This window comes from Hyposmocoma kahamanoa, unplaced genomic scaffold, assembly GCF_003589595.1.
Source record: "Hyposmocoma kahamanoa isolate Upper Pololo Valley unplaced genomic scaffold, ASM358959v1 88, whole genome shotgun sequence".
In the NCBI taxonomy this organism is placed as follows: Eukaryota; Metazoa; Arthropoda; class Insecta; order Lepidoptera; family Cosmopterigidae; genus Hyposmocoma; species Hyposmocoma kahamanoa.
The window spans coordinates 19,476,815-19,501,283 of NW_020654466.1; the positions used below are offsets into that span (position 1 = coordinate 19,476,815).

Below are 24,469 nucleotides of genomic sequence, written 5' to 3' on the forward strand. Positions count from 1 at the left end.
GTGATTACTTCGATGTTTGTGAACCGATTTTGATGATTGACGATGAAGAGTGATCTCATTTAGTAGCAGTAGAGCTCTACTCGTCGGAGGAAGTACTACCACGGTACCTATTTCTGCCGTCAAGCAGTCATATTAGCATTACTGCATTCCGGTTTTGAAGGGTAAGTTGTGCTGGTCAAATAACAGGCACATGGGACTTTTCAACTTGTCTGAAGGTGATAGGCGCAGTGGCAGTGCCCTTCAGATCTCTGCGATTTAAAGCTCTGAGTGGCACTGCAACACGACTTGTTCGTCCCATCAATTTGTAATATAAACAAAAACAAAATTCAAATTTTAAGAAAATATTGCACCTCAAAGGGTGGCAAATTAGTGGATGAAAGCGGTTCATTAAAACAACCGGTAGTTTTGTGTATGCATTTTACAAAGAGTACGTTTAGTCCTGTATTCACATCCGTATAATCGATACATTATTAAATAAAGAGTTAGTCTTTGTACGGCAATCATTTATTTCACTTGCCACGGCCTTACACCGGTTTGGTAAACCGATTACAATAGAACTTGGCAAATAGATGTAACGAACACAGCTAAAGGTGCGTACAGATTTGCTCGACATTGTCCGATCGTTAATGTCGATCGACAATGTCGATCGGGTGCCTACGAACTTACTCGACATTGTCGATCAACGTTAACGATCGACAATTTCGAGCAAATCTGTCAAAAGGCACCTTAAAGAGGATAAGCGATTCTTCGTGGTAACTGCTTATTGAACGAAATAAAAACAATGAATAAAATGTCGATTAGTTTTCACAATTGCTACATATTGAAAATAAAAAAAAATCGGATGCATTTGTTTTTTCAAAGAAACCAATGTTTCGCAGGGTCTTTTCAGTCCCATTGCCTTTGTTAAGAGAATACTGTTTCAGTTGAGGTTTTGGTTTGAAATTCCTTTATCCAATGACTTTAGGGTCTCTGGCAATGAGCTCGTTGAAGAATCCCATGTTGCGCATCTTGTAGTGGTATTTGCCCTTCTTTTTAAGACGGCCCATATGCTGGAGAGTGCGCACCAGCGGCAAGAACCGATACAGTGTGTTTAACGTGTCACCGAGGCAGATCATGAATGATGACTCGATGTAGGCTGCAATGAACAAATGATGTCAGAGGTAAACTTACAGGAGACAGGACAGGAGTTTCTAACGTTTTTTCTATGTACAAGTATTATTAATCATAACTACTGCGGCGAAAAATACTGCAGCTAAAAATAAATGTCAATTATAATTTTTAACACAAAGATGGAACACTCAGAAAAATTTCTTCGACCCGGCCAGATTCGAACCGACGTCTCCTAGCGTACCGTGTCAGTCGCTATACCAACTAAGCCATGGAACGAACCAGCGGACCTCACAATTTTTTCTATGTGCTTGCATAGTATTTTTGTATTTGGTTTTTCAACGATTTTTTAGCCGTAGCGCTATCTACAAGAAATCTATGATATTTCGACACCTTTACAGCTACCAGTCTCGGCTAGAGATGTCGCTAATCATTGTATTTAAATTGTTATTGAATTGATATTCAATAATTTTTACGTGAAATTACTCCACTAGTTATAATTATTAATACAAAGATCGAACATTTAGAAAAAATTCCTTACCATACCGTGCCAGACTAAAAAATGTTTAGCCGTAAAAAAATCTAATGTCCGATTTCTCGGGTCGCCAACCGTACTATATTGTAGATAGGATAAGTTATTTTAAAGACATTAATTTTATTTTTAAAAGTACGACATAAGAAATAAATACTAGACAACATAACATACGTTGCTATGATCCCAAAGTACGTAACCACAGTACATACTTGCGTTATGGAAATTGGAAACATTAACGATACCACAAACACGTAGACCCGAGACAATATACAAAAGTTTTTTTTGTGATACCAAATGACGGGACGAACAAGTCGTGCGCCTGATGGTAAGCGACACACGTCCCTAACAGTTGCAGTGCCACTCAGAGGTTTATAACACAAAGATAAGAAAAGAAAGAGGGGCAATCCCACTGCGTCCTTCACCCTGAGACATAAGTTGATAAGTCACATGTGCCTGTAATTTCACCGGCACCCTTACCCTTCAAAACCGAAACGCAGTAATGCTCATATTACTGTCAGTACTTCCCTGAATGATATATTTCACAAGAAGCTCTACTGCTGCTTAAACGTCTCTACGTTTCTGTCCTGCGTTTAGTGGGATCCACTGCAACTTTAATTCGACCCCGAGTTCAGATGTTACAAACCCCTCCATGGTGGTCTTTGCCCAGACCTCACTTGAGCCAAGCTCTGCAAACTTCTGACGATTTGTCAAAGACCAAGTTTGAGCACCGTACTATACAAAAATGTATTTATGTATAAAATTTCGTCTCTCTGAATCGTAGACGGACTTGGTTGTCTGACAGTTTAAGGAAATTCACATTTTTGAGTGGTGTCTTAAGATTTTTTGGAGTTTTTTTATATTAGGAAGCACATTAATATTTTCTGAAAAATACTGATAAACACCTACACAAGGTACAAAAATAAACTGGCTATTCTGAGCAGTCGTCTCCTCAAAATCACAAATACATTTAAGGATTCATTTTTCATTTCATTAATAATAGAATCATTGTTGGCATTCTAAATTCTAAACTGTCGTGAATTATATAGCTTCTGTGTACTTGGGTGACAAGAATTCATGGTAGCATTCAGGATTTTTGCGTACCATATTTTTGTGAATTATATATGTAAATAAAACTCATTTATTGCTTGTTCTTTGCAGCTTCGCGATTATGAAGCAGTGTTTTATCAATTTGACGATCTATAGTGTAATATGGAATAAGATTATTAAAATTTGAAATTGAGTGTACAGAGTCTATACTCTGTTCAACAAGTTTTTATAATCTGTCTATATAGATTATAAAAACTTGAATTGATTCATAGCAGTAGAACTCCTTGTGAAAGAGTTCGTCCAGGGAAGTATTGCCACCTTACCAATTTCTGCCGCCAAGCAGTAATGTCAGCATTACTGTGTTCCTGTTTTGTTTTTCTATTATAAGGGTGCTGGTAAAATTACTGGCACATGGGTCTTGTCAACTTATTTCTCAGGGTGACAGGTGCAGTGTCCCTCAGATCTTTGTGATTTAAAGCTCTGAGTGGCACTGCAACTGTTATGGACAGGCATGTAGCTTACCATCAGGCGCACGACTTGTTCGTCCCGTCCCTTGATATCATAAAAAATAGTTGGAATGAAACGTTACGTACGTTACGACCATGTTAACAGTACATAAGACGCACTGTATGTTTCCGGAACTGGCCACTTACATAAACAATATTTAAAAAGTAATTACAACATTTGAAAATGGAACTCTTCGGCTATAGAATACAGTTTGTTTCATCTGACTGTCACTTGTTTTTACATTGCGCGTAATTTTAGAAATTGGGTGTCTACATAACCACGGATTTAACTCGTGAAAATTTTGGTAGTAAGATTTTCTATGACTTTAAGTGTAATTTAATATCTCAGCGGAGCTTCGCTCGACTTAAAACTGCTTTTGGCGATGAAGATAGTGCTTCATCTATTGCAGACAACTATTTATAGCTGATTTGCAGAACTCAAACGCGGTCGTGTGAATCTCAGTGATGAATTTCGTGATGGTCTCCCGTCCACTGTAGTGAACAACAAAAACATCGATGCTGTGCGCCGTATGATCAAAACAGACAGGCATGTGACATACCATGAGAGTCGGGCATCTTTAGGCATAGGCATGACTCAAATACAATCAATACTACACAAACATTTTGGTGTGAAAAAGCTGTGCTTTCGGTGAATCCCACACAATTAGACTGAGGCTCAAAAAACGGATCGCGTCACTTGGTGCAATGCCATGCTTACCAGATTCAACGAAGTGGCGTCAAATTTGGTGTGGGACGTAATAACAGGTGACGAAACATGGATTTATAGTTACGATCTCAAAACAAAGCAGCAATCGAGCGTATGGGTCTTTCATGATGAGCCGAAATCAACCAAAGTGGCGCGCGAGCAAAGTGTCTCTAAGCGGATGATTGCTTCTTTTTTTAATAAAACTGGATATGAGGCTACTGTTGCTTTGGAGAATCGTTATACCGTGAATAGTGATTGGTACACGACCATTTGTTTGCCGGAAGTTATTGCCAAACTCCGTAAAAATAACCGTAAACGCCGTATCATCTTGCACCACGATAATGCCAGTTCTCACACGGCCAGACAAACAAATGAATTTTTGAAGGTGAACAACATTGACCTTATGAGCCATCCCGCGTACAGTCCCGACCTGGTACCTAGTGACTTTTAATTATTTCCAAAAATTAAGAATCAGTTACGCGGTCAACGATTTTCATCACCTGAAGAGGCCGTCGAAGAGTATGAAAAATATGTTTCAGAGATTGTCACGGAGGAGTGAAATAAATGTTTTCAAAATTGGTTCATTCGTATGAAAAAGTGCATTAACGCTAACGGAGAATATTTTGAGAAACAATCAATTCGTTTCTGACCATTTATAGTATTTTTTTCTTATTCATCCACTTATAGTGCGCCACACGTATAAACAAAGATACGTTCTAATTTTGTTTAGCGATATAAACAGACGAATAACGCAAAATATACAGTACAATATTACAAATATTGAAGTGTCTAATCCTCCGATATAAGTGCACCGTGGGAGGTTGTATCTTGCTATGGACAGGTGAGGGGGGCTGACGACGGGCCCAGCGACAACCTAACCGGAGAGTGAACGACACCTGTCTTTGTTTAGCGAGTTTTCTATCAAAACCTTCGTGACGACTTAAAAGCGTCTAAGATTTTTCTTCGTGGAAAAATTTTTCGAAGTGGGCGGGCTGAGACTAATTAATCCGATTTATTTCTTGTTTTTCACAGATTTATATGTCAGTGAATTAGCAGAATTTTATATTTGTAAGCCGATTAATTTGAGTACAAAAACTCTTTTACAATTTCTTTTTTAAATTTAATTTGTTAATGTTGAGAGCGTATTATCGGTGATACAGGGGCTGTTACAGTATTAAGCCCGAGGCTATCGTAGGTGGTCAGTGTCCGAAAACACAATGGATGCAATCCGACAGCAGTTAGGTGGAATCCTTCAAAAGAGCGGATGCAAATAGCGTAGGGAGGCTGGGGGACGGCGCGCCCTCGCTCTCGTAATTAAATCTGCCTGCCGAACTTTGCTCTCGCCGACATCAGATAATGGTTGATGCTAACAACATTGGGCTAGACTACTCTGAATCAATTAGGTAGGCTCTAATTTTAACTTTTGATACTTGTAACCAATAACGTTTTCGAAGAAATGTTTGTTCAACTGAGCTTTGCATGTTTTGCTTCTTGCGATCGCTAATGAGTCGGAATCCTATTTACTCGAAGCTTTATTCAAGTAGAGTTAAGGAAAATGATAAGAGGTCTTACGCAGACGAGCACGCGCCGCGTGGGGCGGTAATCTTGTCTGATTGGGCTCCGTCAGAAATATCTCATAATTGCCTTCAATAAGGTCTTACAACATTTTTTAGCTGGTAGAGTATCGCGATTTTGTTGCGTGTAGAGCATGTTTACGACGTATTTCATCCGCCGCCAAGGCCGAATGGTACCATGCTGGTCTGTCACGCAGAGGTCCCGGGTTCGATTCCCGGGCCGGGCGAAATATTCATATGGCCTTCATTTATTTATCTCAAGAGTTTGGGTGTAATTTGTGGTTGTCTATGTGTGTGTGTCCATGGTATCCGCGACTCAGGGCTTCCCTAGTGCGAGGCTTTTAAAAAAAATGGTCTATGGAGTTCGTAATGTTTAATTCCTTTGCACCACCTTTGGCGTAAGGCCATATCTGCAAAATGAAGCTTAAAGGTTCTATGAAGTAAATTAGTCGATAACTTTTTACGCTTATAGGAGTTATAAAATTTCATATATACATCAATTTTGTTTTGGTAGCAGTAGAGCTTCTTGTGAAACAGTTCGACCAGGGAAGTAACGCCACGTTACCTATTTCTGCCGCCAAGCAGTAATGTCAGCATTACCGGTTTTGAAGAGTAGGTTAGGTGAAATTACAGGCATATGTGACTTACGAGTAGGTATTTTTCACACCCACCTAGTTTCCCGACGTTTTGGCCAGGTGAAACAAAACATGAAAAGAAACCATTGACTTATATGGACGTCGGGTCCGCGCTAAAACGTGTCCGAACTTATAGGGCGTTAAAATCGTATACAGAGCGCCATTCACGCTTTAGTCTTCGTTTGTTCGACTGACAGCGAAGCAAGCAAAATTAGACAGTACTGCGATGACATTACAATTTAAATTCAACGTTTTAGCTTTTTCATGTTCCTTTACATGTCACTACGTTTAAATAGGTTGACTTGGGACATTTTTTCGTGGTTTTTGTATTAGACCCGTCGTCCATTTATTTGTAAGTCAATGAAAGAAACAGTTTTTTTTTCTGGAGTACGTTTTTTTTCTAAAAGTATAAAAATAAAAGTAGGTATGACAATATGACAATTGTATTTTTTTTACTACATTTCCTCTTTCGTTGTTAATATTATTCTTCATATATAGATAAATTGCTCAAAATTGATGGGCAACACTCATAGTGTTGTCAGTTTGTGGCAAATTCCCCAAATTGGGGGAATTTCAACTCGATTGGGCATTTTGTGGGATTGACGCTATGTGGGCAAAATGCGGGGATTCTGACTTCAGATTTACCTTTTTTTTAAATCTATCGATTGCTGTTGCATCGCTACTTTGATGATGATAATGATAAAACATTAGTTATCTAAGAGCGATATCAATATTTTTTCCACATCGCACACATACCTTATATAGCAACATTTACATGGAATTATTAGCAAGCCGCTTACTACTACCGCACATTTCGTCATTTTTAGCTAAAATTCTGGAGCTGTTCGCGTTGCAAGTTGACCTTGAGCACTGAAGGCCCGCCCGCTCGTGTAGGCCCTTTTGGCGCGCTTCAATTTGCCTCACTTAGTGTGTACGGACTAGGTTTCTATGCGTTATTATTCTAAGGCCGCTTATATAAAATTATTCGGTAGGAATTGAATGAAGGAAACGAAGACAGAAAATTTCGATGACGTTACAAGTGTGGGTAACACCTGTAACAGTTATTTATTTTTTTTTATAATTATCATGGTTTTCAAATTTAATTTTTCAAAACATGTTGTATATGTATCTTCACATATTCTTAAAACAAAAGTTAGTGTCTTTTTTATTTCAGATATACCGTTTGACTTTTTCAGAAAAAAACCAGGGCGCTGTGTTTTTTTTTCATGTTTTTTTCAAAAATATGGAAAAAAAAAAATTTTTTTTTTCAAGTTACAACAGTAAGCTTACCATCAGGAGCAGGACTTGTTGGTCCCGTCACTTGATATTATTAAAGAAACAGAGACGTTCGTAAGATTTGCTGGGTCGGTCTGTAGGTCAGTTGGTTCAGACCGATAGCCCCGGCATGGCAACAGACACAGCGATCAACTCCCGCTCTTCGTCCGACGTTGGTCTCAACCAATTACTGTCAAATGAGTTTTACTTGGCTAACCTTGCCATTGTCTTTAATTATGGTCCAGAGAGCTCGAAGGAATTTGTATTCGGTCTTTCTATTAATAATAATATACGTTATACTTACTTATACGTGACGGTATACTAACTTACTTATTTATTATATAATTAACAAATTATTAATACCAACTGTCTCCATGGCCGAACGGTTACCGTGCCGGACTGCCACCCGGAGGTCCCAGGTTCGATTCCCGGGCAGGGAGAAATATTTGTATGGCCCACATTTATTTCTCTCTTGAGTTTGGGTGTAATTTGTGGTTGTTTATGTGTGTGTCCATGGCACCTGCGACACAGGGTTTCCCTAGTGCGGGGCTATGTTGAGTATGTGCGTTTTTTTAAAAATACAAAAATATAACGAGGCTTTTAACCTGAGCTTTCTGAGGTGGAACTCTTGTCATCCCAGCGCATCTTGCATTGCGCGGCGTCCATGAAACAGTGGTTCTTGAACATGACACTAGGTTCGCGCGCGACCTGGCCCGGCACGGCGCACACCGGCGCGTATGTCTCTGGACATTCCTATAAAAGATACAAATTAAACAGTGGTTCAAGTTGTCCGTGACCTTGACATTGGGTTCACGTGAGAACAGGGCCAGTGCGTGACACTAAGGCGCTTGTTTGAGTGTGGCGGGCACTTCTGTGTTAAAAGTCAAAGCCGTCTATTATATTAAAAAAGAAGTGTTGTTCCGTTTACGACCCTTTTTTATCACTATGTGTTTTAAAAAAATGCCTCTTTAAATTTTTGTTGTAATTGAGAAGAATAAAGATCACGACAAATAAGCGGCCTCATCTATTTTATTAATAATTTGTGATTAGAGCAGGTATTGCGTTGTTATATTTTGTAAGTACATGTTGTTAAGAAATACTGTTTATTGTTTATTTGTTTAATGCTCGTGTTTCATTTATCTGAAGCTACAGATGGAAACCTGTAATTGGCTTTATGTTTATTTTCCTGTTTTTATTAAATGTAAGAAGCTGTTGTTTTTCCGTTAATAAATAACTAAATTTTTTGGATAAAATTTTGTACAGATGAACCGGGACCCCACGGACCAAGGATTTCGACTAATTGTTTCATGTAGTTTGTATTATGTTTACGACTTTCATGAAGCATGTTTGACGTGTGATCACATGTTGCATTATTACCTTTACTATCAAGGTTATGAATTACGTAAGCAACATTTCAATTCCATTCAATTCTTTATTGCATTTACCATAATGTTACATAGATGGAAAAGGTTTATAACTAAGGTAACAGTGCTTTAAAGTTTATTTTTCTAATGTTTCATAACTTCATATAAAGCATAATCTTAAATGTGACTGATCAAATCAGAAAATAGAACCATATAGCATTTATTATGATTTTTTTATTATTTATGAATTATTATTTATTAAATAAAGTGATGGATGGCACAAACTTCGGAAGACCTATACCCAGCAGTGGGTGAAATTAGGCTGTGGATGATGATGATAATGAAATAAAGTGAAATATAATTTTATCATCAATTGAATATAATTAAATTATTATTTCCATTTATTTGTAATACAATATATCAATATAATTTTATCTTTATATTTGAATTATTATATATTTTTATTAACTGTACTTTTAATAGTTTTTACTGTAATAGATTGTTATTGTACTTTTATACACTGTACTTTTAACAGATTATCTGCAACATTGGGATTATATAAAATATCTAGTTCAATGGAAAAACAAAAGACAAAATTTCACTTAAAAATTACTAACTATTGGTTACGTTTATTAAATGCGACTTAACTCTAAGTGGAGCCCAGTATTAGTCGATCTCAAAAAGTGAATAATTTCTGTGAATTTTTTAGGAAGTATTCGCCGTTAGCGGTCCAGCAATTCGACCGGCGGCAGCGAGGCGCGAAACGAGGTGATGACACGGAGGAATTCACGAATGCAAATTTCTCAGCTAGTATCTCATATAAAACGGAATACTGTTCTAACTCAAAATTGTGACATTGAGAAAACACTGTTTGAAAGTTTAAAAAATTCCTGAATGAAAGTAAGAAATATATCGTCGGTGTTTTGTTTTTGTGTTGTGTTTTTGGAGCACGTTTGTTTTAAAATATTTACGTCCTGTTTTAAATTAAATTTTGGTTTCAATTACGTTTAAGGCTCAATTCTGCGGAATTCTCGCGTATGCTGGAGAATGCTCGTGCATTCCCCGGTAGATTTTATCTCGTATCTAGTTTGTACGTTACACAATTGACCATAAAGTCCATTATGCTATGTACAATATCGTTATAAAAATCCGCTTCCATTCCATTCCGCCGTATTATAAATTGAGCCTTAGTTTTAAAATTTAAATTAAAACAGGATGCAAAAATATTTTAAAATAGTCGTGAAAATCTAAAACACGCTCCCCCGAAAAAAATTCCGAAATGGCGCTTACGCCCTTCCTACAAAACACCGGCGATATATTTTCGTTTATAAATGGATAACCAAATAATATCGTGTATAAACATAAAATAATCATAATTATAAATAAATAAAAAAAATAAATAAAATTCTTTTATTTCGAAAAACAAGTTCCATAATTTGTTAGTAAAATAGGAAAAAGTGCTTATAAACTAGTGTTAATATCTATTCTATCTTAAAAGTTAAATTACCTTCCTCACCAGGCACTGCCACATGGGAGAGGTAACCCTACCAGATACAGTTTGTAGAATGCTGTTGGGGCTGTCCCTCACTCTGCGCATCAGGGATGCTGTCTTCTTACGGAGGATGGCAGCAAAACCATCCGTCTCATATTCTGTAAACATCCCCGACGCACTGCAGAAACGAGGCAGCCCCAACATCATTCTAAAAATATTATTATATTGTACACGTAGGGTCTCCAGCGGCCGTTTGGTGTAGTTGACCCATAGGTTCCCGGTGTAGAAACTTTGACAGTACGCTTTAAATAGCGTTAATTTTACTTCTTCCGAACACCGGAAAAACCTACGAATCAACATATTACCTCTTACCGCTAGAGCCCTACGCTCTCTTTCAATGTCGACATTGTCCTTAAGGTCGTCGGCAATATAATGACCCAGATATTTAAATGTAGTTACTCTTTTGATGTTCATACCGTTAAGGGTTATTTCTGGGAATTCTTTAATGTTATTACCGGCGGCCCCAAAGACAATGTATTCACACTTTTTAATATTGTACACGAGACCATGGGAAGCAGCGTAGTCAGCACAGACCTTCAGCATCTTTTCGACCGATCTCGCTGTCGGGCCCAGCAGCACCATATCGTCCGCGTAGCTGATGTTGTTAACGCAAACACCATCCACGCGGCAGCCGACACGCATGCTAAATTATGCGCGATAAGATCCATTCAGTATTATTTTAAACTTTGAAATCGTGTTTTGTCAATACCACAATTTTGAGTTATTTCTACATAACTAACCGTTAATTTATAGTTACCATTTCCTTAACGTAACCGATCCTTTGTTTACTTACGGTGCTCATTAAACGCGCCGTCTTGTTGTTAAAACAAGTAGCGCACATCCCGGAAAGTAGAAAGAAATCTGATATCATTAGTTATTTCTTACGTAGAATACTACAGAGATCAGTAACCGGTATGTTGTTTTCTACAAAGATAATGCTACAAGTATAAATATAATATAATACAAAAAGCTTTCCTATCAATATTACGAAACAGGTAATCGATCTGTGAGTCTATAATGTGGTGACCGTAGGCAAGGGACGACTGATGGTAATCCCATTGATTACCAACGACTGGGAGTGACGGATGACTTTCCGGATGATAAAAATACTTTAAAGTATCATTGCATTGCGACCAATGCGGTTTTAATTCACTCAAACTCACGAGAGAAATAAATGTAGGCCATACAAATTTTTCTTCCGGCCCGGGAATCGAACCAGAGATCCCTGCGTGGCAGACCAGCATGGTAACCGTTCGGCCACAGAGGCAGTTAAATTTATTTAACCTATAGTAGCAACCTGTATTGGTATTAGTATTATAGTGATTAGCTCCATGTCATAGTTATACTTATATATATATCACAGTTAATACAATAGTGTATTAACTCAAAAAGTGTTATTTTTTTAGAATCGACGAAAAACGAATTACTCACTTCTCGTGAAAGGTTATTAAAATATGTGCATAAGTTAAAGTTTATTACAGACATCTAAATAATTTCCTATTTGCCAAATATATTTACAAATAAAAAAGAAAAAATAATTTAATATTTTCGAGTAAGGAACTATTTTGTCCAGAACTAGTTCGCATAAAGTTTGTCTCGTTTTGAGTTAAATAGATGTATTTTAATTGTTTCTTACAATATTCTAACGGCGTTTTTATTGACGTGTAGAGAACCAAATTTTACATTCAGCAATATTATAATCTTGAATTACACATATTTTGAGTTAGAACACTATTGTAATAGCAGTGCGATATGTATAGTTAGTCACTGTATTTGTAAATTACTACTGATATAAATTTGTGTGTTGTGAATTTCATTAGTTTTCATTTTAGTTTATGTTTTTGGGTGCGTGTTTTATATATCTGCTTTTCCACAATAGCGAGGACAAGCTGAAAATCAGTGCTGGGTGTGCGTATGCGCGTATGCTTTACACCATAATTTCCAAAGTGGTAGTAGGGTCGGTAAGGACCCCCAGTGCAGTGTCACTCAGAGCTTTAAATCGCAAAGATCTGAGGGGCACTGCCACTGCGCTCATCACCCTGAGACAAGTTGACAAGTCCCACATGCCTGTAATTTCACCAGCACCCTTAAACCTCAAAATCGAAACGCAGTAATGCTCATATTACGGCTTGACGGCAGACACAGGTAAGGCAGTCCTTCCCTGGACTCTTTCACAAGGAGCTCTACTGCTCCTATCTACTTCAAAAAAAAAATTCCTCTTTCAAAATTATCTAATTATTGTTTCTTTTGTCTTGGTTCTTGTGTCTGTAATAAACTTTAAACCTATGCATAAATTTTAATAATCTTTCACGGATAATGTGTAATTCGTTTTTCATCGATTGTGAAAAAATATGCTTTTTGAGTTAGAACAGTATTAACAGTGCTATGCGGTAAAAACACTTTTGACGCAAGATCACATCTGGCTTTATTATACGAAGGAAAAACTGAATGCTAAGATTTAGTGTAGAATTCATCGACTTCGTAACTGGACCTGTAGCTTAGTTGGTAAAACGTTCCAGTCCTGTCGGGTCGGGAATTTTTCTTTCTATTCGAACTTTGTATTTAATAATTATTACGGTAGTTATATAAAAAACAGAAAACAATAAAGAAAGAAAAAATATTTCTTAAGTTTTATTTTTATTTAGCCTTATTTTGTACGAAGCTTCCTTGCTTTATTTATTTTGAAGTACCAAGGAAGACGATCTCAAAGTTATTTATTGTCAACAGTTTTTCATCGCAAATAACATATTTTCGTGCTGCCGGCGATGTTATATCGTTATGGTAATGCATAAGTTTGCAATTGAGGGTGTACAACTAATGAAATGATCAAATGACAATGGTAAAATTGGTACCACGGATGATTATTGTAATACCAGGTAGTCGATTGTCAAATTGAAAAACTTTCAATCTGCCGCTCTGTAGATCACTTTCTCCTTTATATAGATCACTTTCGTAGTACAAAGAGATCAGACTAAAATTTGATATATTTTTAGGTTCTCTTGCCTCAGCAAGGAATAATGTGTACAAAGCACTTCGTGAGTTGTGAGTTTTCATTTGTAAGTCTGTTTTTTTTTCTTTTATGTAGTTATATTCATATTTTTTAATTGAACATGGGAACTACACAAGGTACTGTATAGTTAAAGAGCTTGTTATGTGTATGTATTGTGTAAGTTTCAAGTTGTGAACCAAATATGAAAAAATATATTTATTTACTTGATTTAGATTTGTTACTCTATTTATTTTTATAATATCAGCTTGCTAGATTTCAACTACTACAGTCACCTTATCTATTTCTACTGCCAAGCAGTAGTGTGAGCAGTACTGCGTTCCGGTTTTGAAGGATAAGAATGCTGGTGCGAGTACGGACACATGGGACTTGTCAGCTTATGTCTCAGGGTGCATTGGAAGGGACCTTCAGATCTTTGTGGTTTAAAATTCCGAGTGGTAGTGCAACTGTTATGGACAAGGGGTTCTTCGTTTCGACACTTAGTATCATGAAGAAAAGTCATTTTTTGAACAACATTTATAGCAACAGAAATCTGTTAATATGGTTTTAAATAAATTAACGTCAAAAATCTGTAATTATCAAGTAAGCCGTGGTAGCCTAAAGGTTTGACCTACCGCCTCTCAAGCAGAGGCCGTGGGTTCGACCCCAAACTCGCACCACTGAGTTTCTCTGAATTTATATGCGACATTTAATTTGAAATTTACTATGAGCTTTTCGGTGAAGGAAAATACAGTATTCATTCTCATTTATGATATGAAAGGAAGACAGCTGCAAACCTTGTAAAACAAGGTTATAAATGCATAATTGTATTTTGTAAGTATTTTCATTGGCATGGCAGAAAGTATATACGTTAAGCTACATTTTAAACCGAATTCAAAAAAGGAGTAGGTTTTTAATTCGGCTGTATTTTTTACATTCTAGCAGCAGAGGCCGTGGGTTCGACCCCAAACTCGCACCACTGAGTTTCTCTGAATTTATATGTGAAATTTAATTTGAAATTTACTATGAGCTTTTCGGTGAAGGAAAACATTGTGATATTGTCCCCAACCGGCATTGGGCGAGGGTGGCCGTCTTTGGCCTAAACCCTCGTCTGAAAGGAGACCCGCGCTCAGCAGTAGGACATATAAATGGGTTGATGATGAAATATCTGTATATATATTTTTCTTTTAAGTTGCAGTATCACTGCACCGGTCATCCTGAGACATAAAGTTGACAAGTTCCATACGTCTGAAGTTTCACCAGTATCTGCACATGAAAACCGGAAAGTAGTAACGTTCTAGTGAACGTTCTAGTGAACGTTACTACTTTCAACAAGCAGTAGCAACTACAAGTTACAAGCAGTAGTCTGCTTGGAGGGAGAAATAGATGTGACTCTCCTGTCCTCGGACTCTTTCACAAAGAACTCTATTGCTAATGATTGCTATAACCATGCTGGTCTGCCACGCAGAGGTCTCGGGTCCGGTTCCCGGACCGGGAGAAATATTCGCATGGTCTACATTTATTTCTCTCATGAGTTTGAGTGTCATTTATGGTAGTCTATGTATGTGTCCATAGCACCCGTGATACAGGGTTTCCCATGCTATGTGTGCGTATTTATTATTATTATTTTTAACGACCACTTCGCCGGTGCTGAAATTTCTCATTGAGTTTACGTCTATGACTTTAAAAATCATAATCGTATTAATGATTATTTTTTCATAAATATTTTCATCTAGATCCATTATACTGAGCGGAAAAATTATGAAGCATGACAAATAATGCAAGCAAGTGTTAAATTTAAATGCAATATCTCAAGTACAGCCGGTATTATACTCATTTTAGTCCTTTCAGTACGTGAAAGTGGTTCTCTGTAAAGTTGTGAATTTAGGCTTACGAATCTTTACTTAGGAGAAATGGATTTTGTGTTATTTTTTACCTAACGTTAGTGTTTAATGAAATATGTATTATGAGATCTTAAAATGTGACCAAAAATATTACTCATGTATATTAGGATGCAAATACAGTATTCATTCTCATTTATGATATGAAAGGAAGACAGCTGCAAACCTTGTAAAACAAGGTTATAAATGCATAATTGTATTTTGTAAGTGTTTTCAATGGCATGGCAGAAAGTATATACGTTAAGCTACATTTTTAACCCAATTCAAAAAAGGAGTAGGTTTTTAATTCGGCTGTGTTTTTTACATTCTACATTCAATTCATATACCTACGTTCCAAATCCGAGACTATACAAATCTAGAAAACTCGGACCCATTTCGGTTGTGCACTAAGTCCGATTCCAATCCGAAAAAACGAAACGAAATGACGCTTTGGACACCTGTGACAATTTGGACTGTCATTTCTCGGATTCGGAACTGATACGATCCAATGTAGTGCGCAAAAGCTCTAAGAGTGGTTACACACGGCGACTTACAGCAGCGATGTAAACGCCCGCTCGTGAAACGTTTGCATCCCTTCCAAAAGCCGCCGCGTGTAACAGCTCGAAGGGTCGTATTCCAGAACTCTACTCAATGCTCAAGTCAGGATTTGAGCAGACTTGAGTATGATTTCAAGCACTGGAAATACGACCCTAATGGCAAGGACTTGAGTATGATTTTCAGTGCTCATTGCAATACTCAAGTCCTGACTTGAGTATTGAGTAGAGTTCTGGAATACGACCCTTAGAGTGGCAAATTAAGGGATGACCCATTGTGGGTGCAAAGTGACGTCTCTCGTCTCTATCTACCTCGATGGGCTTAAGTCCAAGCATATTATGAAATAGTTTCAAATCCTAAAACCTTAAAATTAAAGTCAAAAATATTCGAGTAAGGTCTGCCAACTCAATCAACAGCTCTGTTGGTAGAGCGGTTGCCTTAGATTGACAAAACAGACACAGGTTCGAGTCCTGTCGGACCGATGTAATTTTTCTTTGTGTTCGATTACTAATTTTTGTTTTTAAAATACGAAGTGACGGGACGAACCCACGACTTGGGTCTGGTGCTAAGCGACACGCCTGTCTACACGTATAACAGTTGCGGTATCACTCGGAGCTTCAAATTACAAAGATCTGACGGGCACTACCACTGTGCCCGTCATTCTGAGACATAAGTTGACAAGTCCCATTGTGCCTGTAATTTCACTAGCACCCTAACCCTTCAAAATCGGAACACAGTAATGTGAGCATTACTGCTTGACGGCAAACATAGATAAGGCAGTATTTCCCTGGACGAACTTTTCACAAGGAGCGCTACTCCAAAATCCTATTGATTTACAAAAGACATCCTTCTCTGTGATATTAAAAAGAGCGTTACCACAGGACACTTGTGATAGCAGGAAGCGAGAGTGGGCTCGTGCCATACATCAGTACTCTTGTTCTCGGGGATCGTGATGAAGGGCTGGAACACTTTGATCGGCTCGAACAGCTTCACGATGCGGCGCCTTGTGCTCGTTGGTAATCTGTTCATTGGCACCTGAAAAATATAGGATAGTGTATTGCCAGAACAAATTGTGTTCCTTGATAATGATAATAAAGCACATTCTAGAGAAACCCCGTATCGCGGCTGCCATGGACACACATAGACAACCACAATTTACACCCAATCTCACGAGAGAAATAAATGTAGGCCGTACAAATATTTCTCCCGGCTCGGGAATCGAACCCGGGACCTTTGCGTGGCAGTCCAGTATGGTAACCGTTCGGCCACGAAGGCATTAAAAATAATAATTCGTAAGTACTGAATTTTACTTTGGAGCACAGGGCAGGATATGACACTGGTTAATTTAGTACTGTTGTTGCCTATTTCTGCCACCAAGCAGTTATGTGAGCATTACTGCGTTCCGGGTTTGAAGGGTTAAGGGTACTGGTGAAATTACAGGCACTTTCCAACTTATATCTCAGGGTAATGGGCGTAGTGGCAGTGTCCCTTAATTTTTTGTGATTTAAAGTTCTAAGTGGCACTGCAACTGTTATGGACAGGCGTGTCGTTTACCATCAGGCGCACTACTTGTTCGCCTCTTCACTTAGTATCATAAAAATAATTCAAAGTACATAACTGAACTACATAAATTATAACATATCTGTTAAAATAAACCGAGCTCAAAACTTTGCAGAGTTACGTCTATTTGTAATGTTTTATTGAAATCCGTTAATGGAAAGCGAGTGAAGCCCAGGATACCGGATCCCCTAATTTTCCAAATGTCGGAGCAATCACGTAACATGCTCACAAAAAAAATATGGACGAATAGAGAACCTCTTCCTTTTTTTAAAGTCGAATAAAATTTAAAAATAGTTTTATAAATGAAAATATAATATAAATCGGATCCTTGGTATAATGAATCTTTTATCATATGAAAGTCACAAAAAATACAAACTACATGATACAAAATTATGTATTATAATAAACAATGTTTTTTTTTTATTGGAACAGTATGGGGAAATCCGGAACTGTAAGAGATATAGGAAAACTCTCTTAAGAACCATACAAAGTCTTTCTTTGTGACAGCAATTTTGGCATAGTCAATTTTCTGACCAGCGTGTGCTGTCCATAAAAATGAATAAAAATCATTGTATCAGAAGAATAAAATCGGGCCAACAGAAGTTGGCCAAATTTAATAACAAGTTTTTTCATACAAAAGTGCGTGTGTCATTCTCCACTATTTCGTTATAATTATTAAAACAAAAGACGAACACTTAGAAATATTCTTTCGATCTGGCTGGATTCGAACCAGCGCCTTCAGCTATCGTGACGCTCTCTCAACTGTTTGGAGTAATATCCCAAAAAAATGTTATATGTCATGATAGTAAAACATTGTCATATCCAATAAACTTATTAAATCGTCGCCTTTCTTTCTCAAACTCGTATCTTAAAGCACAAAGTTACTGTAATGCAAAAAATAGATTGTATATACAAATTTTTGCAGGCTGATTTCTCGTCATATTTCCTTCATATTCGCACATTGGCTCTTGCCTTTTCTTAAAGCAATGCATCCAAATTAAATCCTTGATAAGAAATTTAGCATAAATAGAAAGTTTTGCCACCGTTCCAATAATCACTCTTTATAAGATACGAGTTTGACAAAGTAAGGCATCGAAATGTAATAATTATTAGACTTGGAAATTTATCTTCAGGTGCATTCGGAAATCCGAAGATTGCCGTAGAAGTATTAAGAAATTAGTTGTACTATCAGTATTTACACCCACCCGTTTCCTGTACCGTACCTCTTTCAAAGGAAGATCAAAAATATGTGTAGCTGCGAAAAAGTTATCTATAGTGTCGTTTACATTGCCATTTACATCAAACAATGTTGCGTCCACAATTACAAGGTTTTTTCGTCGCTTTTCCGACTTAATTTTCTCTTTAGTTACACTGTCTGGTGTTGATAAAGTTTCTTTTGTTTCTTTGTCTGTGTTTAGAGTATCGTCGTAGTTCATAGTCTCCGGCTCAAAGAATTCCGTTGTGCCTGCGCTCTGTGTTGCGTCAAAATTTGTTGAAAGAGTCTCACTGTCAGAGGTTTGAATTTCTTCATCTTCATTTGTTTCAATGGTTTGGTTGATATTTAAAGGAGTAGCACGTAAGTCTGCATCGGTCGTAAGTATCAAATTTTCAATAACATTGTTAGCACTAGTTGTCTTTTCAACTTTGTCTATTTCATTAGTATCATTTATACCAAAAAATGCCAAGTCACTAGCATCCTCTGCATTGTCTAATATCAAATTCAACTTCCGTGGAACCATGTTATTTGTAGGAGCACGGGGCAAAGGCATGCCGTCGCAGACGTAAATATCGGTAACTTCAAACACGAAGTTTTTCTCACAGTTATATCTCATCATTTCACATTCATTTAAAAACAAACGTACTTTAAATCCAGGACCAAATTTTCGGATACCACACACCACTTTAGTATCTATTGGTACTGCGCAATTATATTCAGAGCATTTGTTATTTTTCGCTGGCGATAATTGCTCCGTCCCTGTTGCGTTGCTATTGGACACCCTGTGCGCGTGTTTGCAGTAATCCATGTTAACTATCCCGTAGGCTGCAATGCAAATTGAACTTGTTAAGTATTGGTTAATTACCGTGTAAATCGGATACCTTAATTCTAGACAGACTAGAATGGCTGGCGGTGAATAGTGCAGTTTCTATAGGGGATGGTTCTATAATATACCTGTATTATATCAATAGAATATACGTAGCTTTGGAAGGAGGGTGTAGACGGGCTCCAATTATTCTGTGTCAGTACTTGCGTTAATGATCATATGGCGATGCTTGTGCTATGCGTACATTTCACAAATACATATCTGGATGATTGCACATTGCAAACGATTGCAACCCTGCGCGAGAAATGTTTGTCAATGAGAGGTCTGCGGTTCATTTAGTTGTGTCATTAACCGAAAATCGTATTTTATTGTACTCATTCTAGTACACATATAATTGAGTTGTTTGATCACGCTGAGAGTATATTAGTTTATTGAATAGTAAATAATAAATTTTGGTTACTATATTTCAGGCAAAGCAGAAGAGCTCTTGTGAAAGAGGTCGTCCAGGATAGTACTGCCACCTTACCTATTTCTGCCGCCAAGTAGTAATGTCAATACTAAGTACTGTGTTTTGGTTTAGAAGGGTAAGGGTGCTGGTGAAATTACAGGCACATGGGACTTATGGTCATGGTCAACTTATGTCTCAGGGTGACGGGCGCAGTGGCAGTGCCCCTCAGATCTTTGTGATTTAAAGCTTTTGTGTAGGACTGCAACTGTTATGGGCAGGCTTCTAGACTAGTTCGTCTAGATGTTATAAAAAAAACTACTAGAAACAATTGCTTAAGATGTTGTTTGCATTAATATTAGATGTAATTGGTTTATAACTTAGCCATCTCAGACTGTTGCTCACTCTCAGCTGTTGTAGCGGACTGTATCAATGGATTAAAGGTTGGGTGCTAATAACGAGTGAGCAAGGCCTAGCAAATATACTTACAGTTTAATCGTTTTATTAGAAAACACGTAGCTATCAAAGCAAAACAACAAACAAATCACGAATAGGCGCCAAAAGCAATCACGTTCAAATTTAGAATTTAAGTATAAAACTAAAACTTAAAGAGACTATAAAATATATACAAAAGAGATTTGTAGTGACTGCTGCGATTCGCTACAGCGGTGACCATAGATATATCTATGGCGGAGATCATCATGGATCCTATAAACTATGGATCAAATATCCGTGGGACATTGCCGGTACGCCCGTCACCCTGAAACATTGGTTGACAAGTCCCAGTACGTTTAAACTGGGACTTATATGTAGCTGTTTTGAACACAAGTCGAAAAATCACAATCAAAAGATGAATGGTGGTTACTTTGGCGCATTCAAAGTCATTCATGTACATCATTAATAAAGTGCAATTCATTTTAATTAGAAAAGGCCTACCATATTTTTGTGCAAGAATTACTTTTATGGTGAAGCAATGGGACTCAATTTTCGTCGAATGAATTAAAATTAGTAGTTAGGATTCAGGTATGCAACTGAATCCAAAACCAAAGAGGCAATTTTGAGGAAAAAAACGAGCATAAATTGGCTTTAATAAATAAATTGGTTCCTTTTATGCCTAAAAAACAAATGATTGTTTAGTTCTGAATAATAATTACGAAGAATAATGGTCCGTTTTCAAGTTAGTTTGTTATTAATGACAGATTTTAGAAATTATACCTTTTTTGGAAAAGCATATTTTGTTGTAAAAATTATTTCAGTTTATGTGGTATTTTTGGTACATACAAAAGTTTAAAATTATTGAGACATTGTAGGTAACTAAAAAAGACTATTTAATAATACCTATTTGTAACAAAAAATCTCAAAATGAATCTCATTTTGTTTAATTTTTTTTAATACGTCGCGGTTGTCATCACATTTTTTGTACTTTTAATTGAAGTTGGCGTAATTATCTAGGCAATGTCGGTATCATTACACCTTAACAAAAACTGATGTTTTTTTCTCTTTTTGCAAGTAATTATTGAAAAACGTTGAAAACATGTTATTACTTTTGTGATTAATTATTTTCAATTGTTTTGTAATTGAGATGGAAAAAGAAAAAGGCAAATAATGAAGCTTAATAATAAAATGTTTTATTTCCACATTAAGCGTATAATAAATAAGTGTGTTCGTCGGGATTGCTGGACCAAACGAGATATACAAATAAAACTGTGATCATTATGTACTACCGATTGATTGATAGACATATTTTCTACTTTTGTGGCCAGTCAACAGGTTGGCTGACCACTTTACGTTTTTCATGGTTCTAGCAGTATAAAATTTACTTTTTTTAATACAACTATTTTTTACAACTATTTATACAACTATTTACTATCTAATTTCTAGCTAAACATACTTTTTTTCACTATTTTAGGAAGCTTTTATAAAAAGTATTTAAAAAAATAATAAAATGCTTTGCTAAAGTTATCTCCTGAAAAGACAGTTTATCTTCTCCGTGTAATTACACGCAGAAGAGACTAATCTATGTTTGTTGTTGCATGTTGTTATTGACAATAGGCAGTAAATGGTTATATAAAAAAGTAAGTTATATACTGCCAGAACCATGAAAAACGTAAAGTGGTCAGCCAATCTGACGTCAGTATGGCTGGCCTCTTTATTTCTTTAATATTTCCATTAGTGCCAAGGTAGAAAATATGTTAATAAAGGTACTAAATAGTAGAAAATGGGTAGAAAATAATGAACACAGTTTAATAAAATAAAATAAAAAAAAATAAAAATTGTTTATTCAGTAACATAATGTACAGAGAAAACTAAAGACTACTTATGCGATTTAATGTAAAAATAACACATGTACCTGATAGGAAATTCCTGTATTTCAGGTAACATTTTTTTTGTTTGATTTGTTTATCTCGTTTGGTCCGGCCACCCTGACGGACACAAATAAGTCTTATCATATTGCGTTTATAGAGAATATCTATGTTTATTTTTCATTTGGAGACAGGGGACTTTTATTTTCTTTAAAAATTCTTTCTCGGATTTAACCTGCATGATGCCCAGTTCGGTTTCAGAGCTGGTCTATCCATTGAAAGCGCTGTACTATGTCTCAAACAGACTGTCCAGTACTATACAGCCAGAATGACGCCAGTATACGCATGCTTTTTGGACCTTTCTAAAGCATTCGATTTAGTGTCATATAAACACCTTAAGGCGAAAACTGCATTATGATACCAAAATGTCCAAAGAAGTTGTGTCTATGCTGGGCTATTGGTACAGCAATCAGAAGTACACTGTCAAGTGGGCAGGTACGCACTCGGAAGTATACAGGTTGGAATGTGGGGTGAGACAGGGGTGTAGAGTTCACCGCGCCTTTTCAATCTGTATATGAACCGTCTCATCGGAGGGCTCAGTGGCACGGGCATCGGTTGCCATATCGATGGAGTCTGTATAAATAATATCAGCTATGTCACTGAGCCCTTCGATTAGTGTCCTCCGTAGATTGTTGCGTATATGTGAGTTGTATGCAGAGGCCCATGGACTTTAGGTACAACGCAGGCACTAAATCATATTCTGTTGTGCCTCCGGTTAAACTTCCTGATATTCCCTTACAAAAAGTGAAACGGTTTAAATATCTGGGGCATTGGGTCACTGATGATCTAAATGATAATTTAGATATAGAACGTGAACGCAGGGCGCTGTTTGTGCGGTGTAATATGTTGGCACGGAGGTTTGCAAGTAGTAGCGACCAGGTTAAGGTTTTGCTTTTCAAAGCATATTGCCAGTCCTTCGACACGTGTAGCATATGGGTTAACTTTACGCAGCGTGCATACGGCGCACTGCGCGTCCAATATAATAATGCTTTTAGAGTGCTATTTAAGTAGCCGCGTTACAGTAGTGCCTCCAGTACGTTTGCTGAGGCTCGTACAGATTGCTTTTATTCAGTTATACGAAGGCGTTATGCCTCAGTCCTGATTCGGTTACGAAGCAGCACGAATGGCATCCTTAACACCCTTGCCGCTAGATGGGACTCTACGATGGTGGGGCGCTTAGTGCAGCTGCACACGGCACCAAGCCGGTAGCTGCGCCTCGAGCCTTTCTACAGGGAAATCTCATTAATAAATATTAAAATGTACTTTCCCAGTTGTTACTAACTCTTGTTTTTAAGTTATTTTGTTACTAACACCATGGATTTATAGTCCGAAATAAATGATGATTATTGTTACTATTATTATTAACTTTTTGTCACTAGTTACCTTTCAAGTAGAGTAGGCAACCGCTACTGATCGTCGTCCCTTACACACAAAAAGAGATTCTCCCGCAAAATGATGTAGTAGCTAGTAAATAGAAGTAATTGTCTTGATTGTCATGATAAAAGAATTATGTACGAGTAATAAAAATGTGCTGAATACACGTACCTTCTTCGTCTTTTTCCATTGCACAGCCAAATTTCAACAATTCACATTCATTTTCGAATATTTTCACTCGGTACCCTGTTCCAGTACTTCGTATGCCACAGACAGGTTTGTTGCGGGAATCAATACACATTTTAACTTTCTCACAGAACTCTTCTCTCTCAGTGTCTATCAATAAAATTGGAGTTATGTAAAATAGGAATATAATAACTACGAAAAAATACATTTACGTGAGTAATGGTGATGTAACAAAGAAACACCTTGGTTAAATGTAGAGCATTTGAGTGAAACAAAATTGAAACTCCTAACCGTGGTTTATAGTTTATTTTTGGGTTTTAATTAATATTTCGAGCCTTGAAGTTACGTAATAATCAATTTGAGTTTCAAAATAATTTGTTATACAATTCGAATACAGAGAAAAATTTTAGTTATGATACTACTAATGCTATCTAGTAACGAGTAGCTAAACTAAATATATGAATCGCCACCTACGTTCTACAAACGTTCTACTAGTACCATCTGTTGTCAAGTAGCAGTATCTGTTACCAAATGAAAACAAGATGAAGTAAAATTGTGTTTTATATCAGTAATTTTTATTTATAATAGATGGCACTAATTTATAGTAGACCAACTACTACACCACCGCCCTCGCTGCTTTTACTGAAGGCATACTATTATTATATATATGAGTATTTTTGGTTTTGAACAATGTCCTACGTGAGTGTGAAGTTTCTGTTTAATTGTCACCGTCAGTGTTATTGGGTGGCGTGTTTGTCAATGTCACGTTGTCACGTT

General features: G+C 37.0%; 1 protein-coding gene across 1 annotated transcript; it reads right to left on the minus strand.

The window, feature by feature from the left end:
* Nucleotides 1-636: 636 nt before the first annotated feature.
* Nucleotides 637-23,915, minus strand: LOC113235859. The gene is made up of 5 exons (XM_026471782.1): nt 23,678-23,915; nt 18,506-19,323; nt 16,599-16,757; nt 7,991-8,138; nt 637-1,135 (listed from the first exon to the last, which is right to left on the minus strand). Exons 1-5 carry the CDS (start codon nt 23,898-23,900, stop codon nt 948-950), a joined length of 1,536 nt encoding a protein of 511 aa, XP_026327567.1. The 5' UTR covers nt 23,901-23,915; the 3' UTR covers nt 637-947.
* Between the last annotated feature and the right edge of the window lie 554 nt (nt 23,916-24,469).